This window comes from Silene latifolia, chromosome X, assembly GCF_048544455.1.
Source record: "Silene latifolia isolate original U9 population chromosome X, ASM4854445v1, whole genome shotgun sequence".
In the NCBI taxonomy this organism is placed as follows: domain Eukaryota; kingdom Viridiplantae; phylum Streptophyta; class Magnoliopsida; order Caryophyllales; family Caryophyllaceae; genus Silene; species Silene latifolia.
Genome location: NC_133537.1, coordinates 114,338,944 through 114,354,823, shown reverse-complemented (window position 1 = coordinate 114,354,823; position 15,880 = coordinate 114,338,944). Strand labels below are relative to the sequence as shown.

Sequence of the window (15,880 nt, the reverse complement as noted above, 5' to 3'; positions counted from 1 at the left end):
CAAGCCACTTGGTCGTGCTTGGGACGATCCATGACCTTTACTTTTGTAGAGAATTCGAGACTTGTCATGTCATATGCCACTAGCATCATAGGGATCATCATTCCACCACCATCCGATCGCTCTTGACGAAAGTATTTGGAAATTGAGGACAAAAGTAGTCTAGTTTAACACCATTTGGAGGTGATTTAGTGCCATCCTCTTAGACTTAGTAATTTGTTGAACTAGTATTTGTGAAGGATTACATGCTCTTAAATTTGTTCCTCTCTAGTGCCTCCGCCACTTGATGAGGGAGTGGCTATTCTTTTTGTAGATGCATCCATTATGTGTTTTTGTGTGCTTAATGTTTGGATGTGTCGCCATTTTGGCAAGACCCACCTTGCCTTGCAAGAAGGCATCCTACCTCATGGTTGTCTTGTTGTGAGTTGAAGGGGCGGAGTGAGACCCGCTAATTGTCTCATATCGGCTATATTATTAGGATAGGTTAGTATTGGTCCTAGTCTTTGTCACCTCTTTACTCGGGACGAGCATAGGTTCGGTTTGGGGATATTTGATGTGACCATAATTGGCGCATATTTAGCCCCCGAATTAGCCTTGTTTCCATGCTTTTTAGTGCTCATTTGGGTCATTTCTTATCTTTAGTTCTTTGTTTTGCATATTCTTTGAGATTTTGATCCCTTGGTAGGAAAGGAGTAAGAATCTTGCATTTTCATGGCAAAACGAGACTAAATTGATCGAATTCAATGACCAAGCATCAAGGAGAGACAAGATTAGAAGGCCTTTGTACATATCATAGTAGAAGAGCAATGTTGAGGAAAGATCCTTGAGTCCCCAAGGAAATCCCCAAGGAATTTATGAAGAAAAGGGAAGAAAAGAAGAAGTTACTATCTTTGATGACAATCCGAGCGGATTGTCAACAATCCGCTCGTCCGCCCTCCGCACAATCCGAGCGTCCCGTGCCCGAATCCGCTCGGATTCCCCCTCAACAATCCATCCGGATTCCTCAGAATCCGCTCGGATTCCACCGCCCAAATCCGTCCGTCCCGACCTTATTCCGCCCGGATTTCTTCACAAAGACGGATTGTCTTCTTCAAGCTACGAAAAGAGAAGCCCTTCTCTCAGAAAATACCGGGTCCTCCTTGCTCAACTTAAAAAGTGTAATTACTAGTTTAGCCCTTAGTTAACCCTAATGCATCCTCCCTAATTTTCACTATAAATACCCCATTAGGCTAATTAGAGGAGGATGTTCTTCTTATCAATAATTAGTGTAGTTAATATCAATCAAATCTCTCTTCAATATTGTAATCAAGTATTAATCAAGTTTTAATCCAAGTTTTAGTTCTTTAATCTCTCTTTTGTTCATCCTTTATTTTGGGTAATTGAAGATTATTTGGGTTATTATTGGGAGATTGACAACCTCTCAATCTAGCATTCAAGTACTTCTATTATTCTTGCTTTGTTATTGGAATCATTAGTAGGTATAATCTCTTAATCCCTTTTTAATTATTGCTAATTACTTTCATTTATTCATCATGTTTCATATTGTTGGTATGATTGACAACCTTGCTAGCATGATCAACATGATAATGAGTGAGTAGTCTCTTAGCTAGGGTTAATGGGTGATTAGGGGAAACCAACATGGGGAATGATTCATGCTTAAATTAATATGCTTTCATGTTTTATTTGCTTGCTTGTTTTGATCTCAACTCATGCACATGTTATATTTGATGAAATGCTAAGCCTATGAATCCTTGCATTTACTATCATCTCCTATCTTTTCAATGAGACTTGTAAGACATAACCCAACTCGAGTCTCATTAGACCATGCATGTTGTTGAGTAGGGAAGATTAAGTCGACTTGTAGGTGTTGTACAATCTAATCGATTCGGCTCCGGGACCCAAACATTCCTAGGATTGTAAGATATAACCCAACTCAATCCATCACAACAATAATTGCTTGCTTATAATTTGAGAACATGTTTGTATGATCATATCCCATGATTCCCCTATGATCCCATGACACCCTAGTGCCTTTAATCAATTGTTTACACCCCTTTAATTCATCTTGCTTGTTTATTTTCATTGTTATTCTAGTTTAGTAACCTTCTACATCAACCCAATTTGTGACACCCCTTAGACACCACTAGTTACAATAGAAATCTCATTTCAACTCCCGTCCCTTGGGATCCGACCTTTACTTGCCTCTTTACTAATTGTAGAGTTGCTTGTTAAGCTATAAATTTTGTTTTGATTCGACCGTGACCAACGACCACATCTTAATTTGTGAACACTTAGCGGGATCGCATCACATTCCACCTGAAAATTAAAACAAACATATATTGAAAATTTAAATAAAATGATTTGAATGATATATATTTCATAAAGCTAAAAATAAATTTTAGAACACTTACCATTTACCATCTGGTTTATGTTGTGATAGAATTATCTGCATATTATCCTGTTCCGGATTAAATGTCTCAACACCCTCGTCATCATCATTATCAATCTCATCGTTCTCCTCGTTACGGCGACTTCCCCCACTACTTCTCCCTATCAACTTTCGAATGAAACCTGCCATATACTAATCATAAACAACAGAAATTGTCAGTTGAATAAAAATCGTTAGTACAAATTGGAGTGTCATGAACAATATAATAAATAAATAATTAACACCGCAAATTGGTAGTCCAACAAAAATGAAAACAAAAATGAAGTGTCATGATTAAAATGCTTCAATTTGATTCAATGATTAAAATTCATACATAAAAATGATTTCATTAAAATTCATACATTAATATAGTAGAATTACAACAACTCCCATGACTCATCACTATCACTATCACTATGAATCAAAAGAGATTCATCATCATCTGAAAAAAGCATTCCGACTTCTTCCTCTTCTTCCCCATTTTCCTCTATTCTATTTTCTTCAACTTCAACTTCATTATCCTCTTCTTCTCCGACATCCCCATCATATTCCCTTTCACCCATTTCCACAACCACTTCAGTTTCATCTTCAGTTTCAGTTTCTGACTCTTCCACCAAAATTGGTGAAGATGTGTGATCATTGACAACCACATCCTCTTGGAAGACAATTTCGTCAACAGGAGCATCAACATGTGATCTTGCCTTGATTTTAAAAATCGCGGACCATTGTTGATTACCTTTCTTAGTGGTTGGATAAGGAGCATAACAAACTTGATCGACTTGAAAAGCTGCCACGAATGGGTTATGTCCACGAAACTTCTTTTTCTCATTTACATCTACAAGTCCGTATGCCTTATGGATATTAAGTCCTAGTTGAGAATTATCAAACCAATCACATTTAAACAATATCACCCTATAAACCTTTTTCTCGGTATAATAACCAAGCTCAATTACTTCATTTAGGGTTCCATAGTAGTCCAAACCTTCTGTAGAATTCACACAAACCCCATTACTTGAGGTAGCTTTCGAAAGATCAACTCCCTCCTTATAAGCTCGAAATTTATAGCCATTGATAGAATATCGTCTCCATGTCTTCACCTTGCTACAAGGAGCTAATGCTAGAGCTACTATTAAAGGGTCCTTTAATCTATAAGACTATCAATAAAACAATATGTTAATTAAGGTGTTATATATATATATATATATATATATATATATATATATATATATATATATATATATATATATATATATATATATATATATATATAGAAATATATATATAATAATAATCTCCATAACTAATTATATGGACAAAAAAAATAAATGGATTGGTATATGATAGTATGAGTCAAACGTATTACTTACTTCATTTCGTAACCATTTCGGATAACTTTTGTCATGTTTGCTCCAAACATCATCAGAGGACATGACATCAGGAAATGTGAGTTTGATATGTGTCTCAAATTTCCTATATATAGCAGGAAAATGTTTTAATTATGTATTACCTATAATTTTGATCTAATTTGATAATTAAAAATGTATTGAGTAATGATGAAATAATAACTTACTTTTCATAAGGCTCTAACAAATTCCCACAATTCCTTAGCACATAAAAATGAGAATCTTCATACTCTTTCTGACTCAAGTGCCTCTGAATACATTTCCCAGTTGTAGTTCCCATGTCAGCATTGAATAACTCGGGTAATTTCATTGAATCTATATCGTCATCGGAATTCACACCAACATCTAAATCTTTCGCTTTTGTGTCAATGTGACTTTCAAAATATAAGGAACATAAATTTTCAATTTCCTCTAACAAAAAAGAATTGCATATGGAACCCTCCACCCGAGCTTTGTTGCCAATCCTTCTTTTTATATGATTAAGAAATCTCTCAAATGGATACATCCATCGATATTGAACAGGTCCTCCAACCTTCGCTTCATAAGGTAAGTGAATTGGCAAATGCTTCATGGAATTGAAGAAAGATGGGGGAAATATCTTCTCTAACTTGCATATTATCTCCGCAATGTTATTCTCTAGACGTTCCATAGAATCAACTCTAATCGTAGAAGTACACAGGTCTCTAAAAAATTGGCTGATCTCAGTTATTGCATTCCAAGAATTAGTTGGGAGCAACTCTCTCAAGGCAACAGGGAGTAGCCGTTCCATAAAGACATGACAGTCATGACTTTTCATGGAATGCAACACCTTATTTTTATGGTCAACACACCGACTCAAATCTGAAGCATAACCATCCGGGAATTTCAATTTAGCAACCCATTCACATAGAGCCTTTTTCTCCGCAATTTCTAAAACAAACCTAGATGATATTGGCCGTTTATAACATAGTTAATTAAAGTCTAGTTTTTCCTTAGGGCCAAATTTAGTTTTACCTGGTACATCCATCATCGTGTTGATAAGTTGTTCGAAAAAGTTTTTCTCAATGTGCATAACATCTAGGTTGTGTCGAATTAACAACGTTTTCCAGTAAGAAAGTTCCCAAAGTATGCTTTGTTTCCACCAACCTTCATTCTTGTCTTTCAATCTTTTCAATTCTTGATCAGAAGCATCAACTATTTTTGGCAAATCCTTAACAGAATCTCACACTTCATCACCTGTTAATTTCGACGCGGCTATGCGATTCTCAGTTTTTCTGTTCTTTAGAAAATGCTTACAATTGTTGCGGAAAGGATGATCAGGTCTTAAGAACTCATGGTGACAATCGAACCAACAAACCTTTTTGCTATTTTTAAGCCAAAAAGATCTATGTTCTTTTTCTTGACAATAAGGACAAGCACAGTACCCACTTGTGGACCAACCGGAAAGCATGCCATATGCCAGGAAATCGTTGATCGTCCACATTAATGCAGCCTTTAATTGGAAATTTTGTTTCTTAGAAACATCGTAAGTGTACACGCCGGTTTCCCAAAGTTCTTTCAACTCTTTAATCAACGGTTGCAGGTACACATCCAAATTTGTCTTAGGGTTTTTAGGACCTGGAACGAGCAGAGATAAGAACATAAATTGTTGCTTCATACATAACCAAGGAGGTAAGTTGTATGGAGTGACAATCACAGGCCAACATGAGTAATTCCTCCCAAATTGCCCATAAGGATTAAATCCATTTGTACACAAACCAAGCCGAACATTACGAGGCTCACTTGCAAATTCTGGATGCTCTCTATCAAAATGTTTCCACGCTTCTCCATCACTTGGGTGTGCCATTGTCCCCCTTTCTCTTAATCGAGAGTTTCTATGATGCCAACTCATCTCACCTGCTATCTGCTTGGTTGCATATAATCGTTGTAACCTTGGCGCAATCGGGAAATAAGTTAACGGTGTACAAGGAATTCGCCTCCCACTTGAATTTTTTGTACTTTTATACCGAGATGCATGACACTTTGTACATTCCTCAAGATTAGCATTTTCCTCCCAAAAAAGCATGCATCCAAAGAGGGACATGCATCAATCTTCCGTGGGATAGTTGGAGTCCCTTAAGCACATTCTTAATCTCATTAAAATTGCGCGCCATGTCATTATTCTTTGGAATAATGTCATCTACGAACGACACAAACCCATTCGCGCATCTAAGTGATATGTTATTCTCACATTTGAGTGTTACCAACCTAGCTGCCGCTTGCAACAAACTCATATTACTTCCCTCATACACTGGTTGTTCGGCTTTTTCTAGCATTTTATAGAAGGAAGAAACTTGGGGGTTTGGGGTTTCATAACGCACTTCTTCATCGCTAAGGTCGTCGGGATTCAGTTGCTCCTCCAATATTTGTTCAACATTATCACGTAATGCATTTTCCACGAGCTCACGGTAAGGATTTTCACTAACTACGATACTGCTTGAACTTCCTTCGATAGGCATTTCCTCACCGTGATACGTCCATACATAGTAATTATCGGCAAAACCATTCGACCAAAGATGATCTTCAACTACTTTTTTCCCTTTAAAAGCTCTGTTATTGCATTTCTTACACGGACATCTTATTTCACCAAAATTCTTATACATACTATTTTGTTCCACGAAGTTAATAAACTCTTTCACCCCCTTTGCAAATTCACGCTTCGGTTTCTTTTTTTCGTCTAATCTTCCATACATCCATTGTCGTTCTAATCTTTTCATGTTTATATATATCTACAATTCAATTTATTTGTATATATGTTATAAAAACACAATAACAACCAAAAATAATACTCAATAAACATTATCACCAACAAATAACTATTGTCAACAAGTAGTCTTTTTTTTTTTTAATTGGGTCCTTATCACTCCAACCTAAACCCATCAATGTACGTTTCAAGTGACTAGCAAACACACACTTGTGATTTATTAATGAGGAAAAAATTTGGCAGCAATTCCCCTTAGTTCTCCAAATACACAATGTAGAATAAATAATTACTCCACATATGCTGTAACACCCGCGAATTTCCCTTTCTGACAGTTAAAATTTATTAAACCGTTTAATTATTTTGTTATATATTTTTTAATTATTTTATTTAATTAATTTTATGTCAAACACGATTTTTATAAATGTATTATATAAAAGCTCATTTTTATAAAAATACGTACGATTAAATTATATTTTTAAGGCACAATTTATACAAGAATAAATGTATACATATTTGGTCATATAATAATAATGACAGTAATGATAACAATTCCCGTCTCAACATCCGTCTAGCTATAGACCGCCACATTTCACTTTTTACCTACTTTAATCCGGACCAACCAGAGTTTGACAACACGCTCACCTACCCTCTTACACTCTACCCCTAAAATATCTCTTTTATATATGTTTATATATTATTATTATTATTATTATTATTATTATTATTATTATTATTATTATTAAATATTATTATATATTAATATTACCATTAATATTGTTGTGTTGTTCACGTGAATTCCCCACACCCTACCTCCTTCTTCTTCTTTTTGGCGAAAATGCAGCAGCAGCAACAGAGAACACAAACAACCCGTACCATCACCATTTTCGACCTTTCAAACCAAGATCTCTCCCTTATTCCTCAACCAAACTCCATTATTTTTGCACCTTTAGCTTCCTCTCTTCTTCCTCGTTCTTTTAAGGTAATAAAGTCTTGATTTTGTAGAAGTTCGAAAATACCGTCTCTTATGGCAACTCGGTTTCTGGTCTTAATCGACTCGTTTTTTTTCCTTTTTTTAAGCTGAAGACTGAAGATAGGCTCATACTTTTGGACGTTTAAGAGATTAAAGACAGGTAACGGTGATACGTTACTCGACAATTGTCGACACCTCTTGTTGTTAGGCCGTTTTATATGCTAGGTTCGTGTGTGGTATGCTTAGTCGCAGTAAAGTCTCAATCTTTATGGGGTTTAGCTTATTATTCGTCTGAAAATGGTGTCTTAGCTGGGTAAAAGTTCGCTTATTCGCGTTCTGTATGTGGTCTTAACCCGAATTGGTTTTGGGCTGCTTTAGGCGTAAGAACAGAGGGCGTTTATACTGTTTTGTGGTGGAAGTTATGGTGGTGCGAATGGTAACCGTTTGGGGATTGCTCGTGGCAGTTTTAGGCGGTCTTAATGCTGAGTGTCGAGTCGGTAAACGCAGCTTTCAAGCTGCTTTGAATGGTTTATGGAAGGTGGTAACGGTCTAGCTTGGGATAGCATAAGATGGGTATATTTAGACGGAATTTGGTCACTTGTACAGTTGGAATTATCGTCTTAATTTACGTTTCATTCATGCATATAAAACCCGTCTTAAACTTGTCCCGTGTTGGTTGTTGTTATATGGTTTTAGTGGCTGCCCAATTTAGGTGTTGTAGGAGTTGTTTTGGAGTTGGACGGGTGGCCGACCGTGAGTGACGCGCGGCCACGACCTGTTGTCTGGGGGTCGCGGGGATGGGAGTATGGTATGTCGATGTTCCTTGCCCTTTTCCTCCTCAATTTATGATTTGGTAGGGGTCATTCATTTGGGCTGCTTGTTTTGATGCCATCGGGCCATATGGAGTTATGGCTTGCCTAGTTGGGCTGAGTTTTGCTTTGGATATTGGCCCAGCTATTAAGATGGGGTGGTCTTATGGATGTTCGTTACGATTATTGAAATCCCGTCTCATGCTTTACATAACTTAACTCGTTAAATATCATTAATTTACATATTGAGTTAATTGGACTCCACATGATTATTTTGTGGTACTCATTTGATTTAGTTTGTTGGGCTCAATTGATTTTAGTAAATGGGCTAGCTAAATTTAGTAATTTGGGCTAGTCAAGGTTATAATTCGTTTTGGCGGTAAATTGGTTTAATTAAAATATGATTAATTAACCGTCTCACTTTTCATATAACATAATTAGTTAATATCGTTCATTTACTCATTTATTCTGTTGGACTTGTCACATGATTTATTTATTGGGCTTATCCTAGTCCATTCATTGGATTTCACATGATTTAATTATTGGGCTCATAAATGGGTCACTTGGACTTGGTCACATTTCATCCCGTATACTTCATATAACGTAAATTATTCATTATAGCTTATTATATTTTATTTAACCGGCATGTTAAAATTATGAAATGGAATATTTATTATTATAAGACAAGTATGAGTTATTTATTAATGAATGGTTATTTTGGTGAAGAGTCACATTCTTGATAATGCCTTGTATTGTTCTGTTGTGAGAGTCTTGGTCCTATCGGATACTAGGGGTGAGCTATAAGCCCTCTAGTTGCGATATGATCGTCGGGATTGATGTTCCCATCCGTACTCATGGTGAGATGCAAGCCATGAGTATGAATGTGACATTAATGGTCCCGTGTCATATGATGTTTGCATGATCATTCTTACTCTTATTGTGACTCAAGTGTGACGTTTTACATTGTGTGACGACTTGACTTTCCTTTTTACCCCTTTCGGACCTTTGGTTACGAGTGTGTGCCATGTTTCCGGATTGGGTTACCTTTCCTCTTTCGGACCTTTGGTTACGAGTGTGTGCCATGTTTCCGGATTGGATTATCTTTCCTCTTTCGGACCTTTGGTTACGGGTGTGTGCCATGTTTCCGGATTAGGATATCCTTCCGCCTTTCTTCGGACCTTTGGTTACGAGTGTGTGCCATGTTTCCGATTAGAGGTTACTCGACCTTTGTTTACGAGTGTGTGCCATGTTTCGAGTCTTGGATACGATTGGTATATCGTATGTCGAATCGGGTGACGTCCATCCCGAGAGTCTGGATCCAGGTTTAGACTAGGACCGTATTATGATCGTCGTCCTACCAGGAGGTTGGAGTCTAGGATGTAGTCTTGTGTGTGGTATCTCGGACATGCTTTAAAGGTAGCCTCTGAGCCGGATACTCCGTCTACACTTTGTGTCGGTTTTACACTTGTTGAGTCGTGTCAATATGAGTTAGTTGACTTGATTACCCTATTTCCCTGATTGCATATTTAATCCTAATACATCATGCCTATTCCATTAAGAAAGCGTTATGCCTGTTTCATCATGATTATCAATTATATTCTCTTGTTCTTTGTTGTTCACATATGATGCATGATTAATATGTTCTTATTAAGTGGTTGTTTACTTGCATTTCGACATATTGTGGCTGGGATAACCTTGAGTTACTCCCCACTGACTGTGGCGTTCATGTTTACATGAATGACAGGTGGTGAAGATGCATACGTGGGAAAGACGTGTGGGCTAGAGAGAACTAAACCCTTGGACCTTAGTTTCTAGTTTAGAAACCCCTTATATGTTTATTCGTGGGATATCTTTTCCCCGCTTTCTAGACTCGGGTTGTAATAACCTAAGTTTGTATATTGTTGTTTTTGTTTCATTTCATTTTTTGGCACCCGCGTGTTAATCTTTAACTAGTAATAAAAACTTTTTAAAATATCATAAATTTCCGCTTTAATTTATTAGTTATATTTTCCGCTTTATCGCGGGGTGTCACATATGCATTCAGAGAACATTAAAGGAATTGTCACCGAGCTCTTTCCTCGTTAACAAATCACAAATACATGTTTACTACCTAAGTTACTTGAAATGTACAAAGACAATCCCAAAACGGGGACTATTCAAAAATTACTCCTAATGAGTAATTTTTGAACGGGTACTAAGTCAATGTGAACATTAATTTCAATAATATTAAAAATAAAACATACAACTACTTTCTTAATAATGTCAATTAACAAAAACTAAGTAACATGACTAATTTTTCATTTTAAATATCTAATCTAATTAACATTAATTCAAATTATCATTTTAAAAACATTAACATTACACAAAATGTAACAATTCACAAAACTACTACTAATTATTACTAATTAAGCTAATTAAGCTACTACTAACTACTACACAAAATTTAACAATTCACAAAAAACTACAACAAAATGGCTTCTATCCTAATTCAACATGCATCAACACCAACTAATACTAATTAAGATAATTAAACTAATTAAACAAAAAAAATTAATTAAAAAGATATTAAAAATACCTAATTAATTTTACTAATAAGTAAAAAGGAAGGATTAGAAAGAAGGTGGAGGGGTGGATGGAACCGGCGGCGGTGGACGGCGGCGGTGGCGGCGGCGTGGCGTTAACCTATACAAATAATATAAATAAAGACAAGAAAAGGAAAAAGGAAAAGGAAAAGGAAAAACAAGAGATAAATGACAAACCTGGGGTGGTGGTGGTGGTGGTCGCGGCAGGAGAGAGTGGTGGTGGTGTGGTGGTGGTGGTCGGCGGATTTGGGGAGAATAAAGTAAAAAATCATTTTGGGGGAGAAAGTAAAATGACGATGAGAATGCTGTCGCGGTATTTAAAGAGTCTCGACGAAAATACGTCAGATTCCGCTTTTTGGAGATTATCGACGGAATTTCCGTCGATAAGTCAAACTTTTGTTTGACTTATCTGACGGAAATTCCGTCAGAACTCTCCAAAAAAGCGGAATCCTAACGGTATTTCCGTCAGGACTTTTATCTCAATTATTGCTGGTTGGGCAATAATTGAGGGGAAATAGATTGACGGAATTTCCGTCACAAACGGCATAATTCCTGACGGCTTTTCCGTCAAAATAAAATGGCGCCTTTGGTTTTTTAACGCGCCAGTATAGTATGATGTACTGTGACGGATATTCCGTCACTATGACACCCCTGACGGATTTTCCGTCACAAATCCGTCAATATTTTTAGATAACTGACGGACTTCAAATTCCGTCACATATACCGTCAGTTTTCCGCGTTTTTTTTGTAGTGTAAGGTGCGTTCTTTCCTGGGATATAAGCCTATATAGTTTGTTGCCTTCATTCCCTTTGTGGGCTCCTCTATGTGAGTCTCTTTTCGTTTTGACACTTCCAAAACCTCCGTAAATTCGTCACACTTCATATCAAAGTTGGTATTTTGAGTCTAAATGTCACCCTCTTAGCCGCCTTAAAATAGCGGAAAGAACTCAAGAACTCGAGGGTTAAATTTCGGTAACACACCTTCCCAAGGGTGTATAGGCCCTCAAACCCAAGGACTTTAAAAATATGTTCCATATGCTCCTCTATGCCCATCCGTGTCAATACCGCGGGGGTCACGCACTTAATTGGGTTCGTGGGTCTATCGGCTAGGGGCAAGGAAAGTGTTCTTTTGAGCGTCACTCTCAAACACGATACCCGGAAATCCCGGGGCTTCTATCACGGGTGGTGCCTCCGGTTCTTGGCGGAATTTCCTTCCGCGAGTGTTCCTTGATGGCCTCGACATACTACAAAATTAATTCACACAACAAGGTTCCGGATAGAAGAGATGCGAATTAAGACAAACTTTGAAACAATTTGAAATTTTCCCCATACTTCTAGTTTATTAACAACAATTTGAGTAGAAAAATTTGACATGGTCTTCTTTGAATTTTAATCAAACCAGAAGTTTACTCGAGACACAAATTTTCCGGAAAAATGAAATTTTGTGAAATTACACAACATTTTAATCCCACTATAAGCATTATATAACATTTCTAGTTGTTATCAAAACTTTTGACATAATTAACTCAAGAATGAAACATAAAAATCAAAATTTTCGGTATACTATCATACATTTCAAGAATTTGGTGATTTTTAGACAAAATTTCTAATTTAATTCAATACAATGCACCATTAACCAAGATTAGAGTCTTGTGACACAATTGCGACAAGGATTAGACATGAAAATCAAAATTTTACGTATGCATAGTACCCATTTTCGAAAATTTGGGGGACATTTTAAGATGAAATTTTCATTTTAAAACAATATATAGCATTACTAACAAAGATGGTAGTCTTCTAGAACAATTAAACCAAGCTTTAAACATGAAAGTTAAAATTTGGGCATGAATGCCATAGATTTCGAAATTTTTAGGGTACAATTATGAGACAAATTTCAAATGAAATACAATCTAGCATTAACAACAAAGGTTAGACCTTTGTTGAACAATTAAACCAATTATCAAACACAAAAATCCAATTTTTGTCTCAAGAACCATAATTTTTGACACATACAAATTTGGGAAAAATTGCAACATGAAAATTTTATTTTTGACAACAATAATGGTTTAGAAAGTTGATCACTACCATGTTAAAAAAAACATGCAAATAATTGGTAAAACTTGAAAAAGTTGGAGTAGATATAAACAAAATTAAATTAGAGAAAAATAAGAGGAAAGAGAAAATCACATACTTTACTTAATTAGTAAACATTAAGGAGAAGAAATCAATAATATATATTAAATCCAGAAATCAAGGGACTTCAATGTAATTAAGGAAAGTTATACAAATTAATTATACTATATAGTTTTAAATCAATAGCACCGTGTGATAGACCCGATTAAGGGATCTCAATGCAAATATTATATAGTTTGGGTTAAAATTAAATTATATAGAAGCTTGGTCATTTTCCTAAATATTTGTAAGAGACTAAAACATGGTCAATTTTCTTAAAATAAAATAATTAATTAAGATGGTCAATTTCCTTAAAATAAAATAATTAATTAAGATGGTCAATTTCAAGGAGATTAAGAGAAAGAAGATTGTTGGTAATTTTCCAAAATATTTATAGAAGACTAGAAGATGGTCAATTTCCTTAAAATAAAATAATTAATTAGTATAAACATGCACACTTATGGTATTAATTATTATCATCATAAAATTATATATTAAATTTAAAATCTATGCAATTTTATTAAACTTTATAGTTTATTAGATGTATAGAGATGTTAATTATTTAACATACAAAAATATAATAGGTAGGTTATAAATAATTTAAGTTAGATTCCATAATACTTCCTCCCATCCACTCCAATGGTAACATGGGGTGTTTCACATGTTTTAAGAAAAGGTGGGAAAAGGGAGGGTATTTGTGTCATACAACTAAAGTATTAAGAAAAGGTGAAAGTGATAAAGTGAAGATTAGAGGGAAAAATTAGTTTAATTTTACTGCCAACAATTCCTACAAAGTTGAGTGAAAGTACAAGTTACTTTACAAATTGGAAGAAAGTACAACTCCAAAGTTACTTTACAAATTGGAAGAAAGTACAACTCCAAATTAAACTTTCCTGCCAAAATTTCAACTTTGCGCCAAAAACCAAAAATTACAAATTTTCATTACAAATTTACAACTTGAAAGTACAAATCTCAGCATTCTTTAGCATTCTTTATACACTTCTCTGCCAACTTCCATATTCTTCCATATTCTCTGCCAAACTTCTATATTCTGCCATAACACACACAAAAAAAGCAAACATAAAATATCTTCTACAAGAATAATAAATACAATTAACATTTTAATCAAATTTCTGAAATGGGAAAGACTAACCTGAAGGACGATGAAAAGGACGGCATTGCACATTTCTTGCTTGTGAATTCTGAGAACTTGGTCCCCATGAAGGGCAAAATTTGAGAAGCTGCCCGGAAGTGGAACGTTACAAGGAAGATGGTATGGCTTTGGTGGACTCGAGCAAAGAAAAAAATAGCTGATGGTGAGATTATTCACTTGCCATCAGGCAGGTTAGGCAACACAAACAATCCAAAAATCATCATTGACAAGGAGAGACTGAAGAGCATACCAAAGAAAAATCGTGCCTCAATCGAAAAACTTGCAAAAAAACTTAAGTTGGATATGGAACTGTCCAACGTTGGGTTAAGGCGGGTATAGTAAAAAAGCATACCAATGCAATACACCCAAGCCTAACTGATTCAAACAAACTAGAAAGGCTCATATTTTCTCTTGCATCAACATTTGTTGACATGACTCAAAACAAGATCAAGTTCAAAGGCATGTCACTACAAGTTCACATGGACGAGAAATGGTTCTACATAACTAGAACAACGGAGCGATACTACATTATCCCGGAAGAGGATGTGCCATATCGAGCTTGTCAATCAAAGAGATTCATAACTAAGGTTATGTTCATGTGTGCGGTCACTAGACCCGTGTATGGGGATAATGGTGAAATGATTTTTGATGGAAAAATTGGGATTTTTCCTTTTCTAGAGGAAATACCAGCAGTGAGAAACAGCATAAATAGGCCGGCTGGCACATTAGAAACCAAGCCAACCAACTCAATAACGAAAGAAGTAATCAAAGGCTGCCTAATTCAGAAGATAATACCAGCAATCAAGGCGAAATGGCCGCAAAATGCAAGTAAAGACATATTCATTCAGCAAGATAACGCTAGACCTCACATTAAAGACTATGATCCTGAGTTTAGAGCTGCTGCCAACTCAGACGGTTTTAACATTCATTTGGTTTTTCAACCACCAAATAGTCCTGATTTAAATATCAATGACTTGGGATTTTTTAGTGCATTGCAAACTCTCCAACATGAAACGGCAGCCAACACAGTTCTTGAATTGGTAAAAAATGTGGAGGACGCTTTTGTTAAACTTCATCCAAAAAAGCAAAACTTCAATTTTCTTACTCTACAAACAATTATGGTGGAGATTATGTTAACCAAAGGGCACAACAACTTTACCATACCTCATATGAGGAAAAGGGTTTTAGAAAGACTGGGTACACTCCCAACAGATCTCATTGTTGATGAGATAATGGTGAGAGAATATTTGCAGTACTTAGATGATCAAGGACAAGGGGCTGCCCTTGATTATCTAAGACTACAGTTGACCAATTTACCTCAAATGGTGGAGGTTACAGAAGATGTTATGCAGTAGTGAAGATAGGTGATGGAAGCATGATGAAGACAAGTGGAGACGCATTATTTTGAAGAGACGCAACACTTTTTGAAAAACTGCATAAAGGAGTGAAGTATGATTGAAGGTAAATGCAGTAGGTTATTTATGCATTTTTATTTTGAACATTGAAGTCCAATGTTACAATGTTTATGAAAGAAACATTGTCAAATTGTTTAATTCCTAAACATTGTCAGATTATGCAATATGTAATGAATGTTTTTAAGTTTTTAAGTTTTCATATCAGGACTATTTGATCATATTATTCATAG

The 15,880-nt window shown here is 35.7% G+C and overlaps 1 protein-coding gene across 1 annotated transcript; it reads left to right on the top strand.

The window, feature by feature from the left end:
- The first annotated feature begins 14,666 nt into the window (after positions 1-14,666).
- On the top strand, positions 14,667-15,590 carry LOC141618139 (uncharacterized). The gene has a single exon (XM_074435247.1). The coding sequence runs from the start codon at positions 14,667-14,669 to the stop codon at positions 15,588-15,590; it is 924 nt and encodes a 307-aa protein (XP_074291348.1).
- Positions 15,591-15,880: the final 290 nt, after the last annotated feature.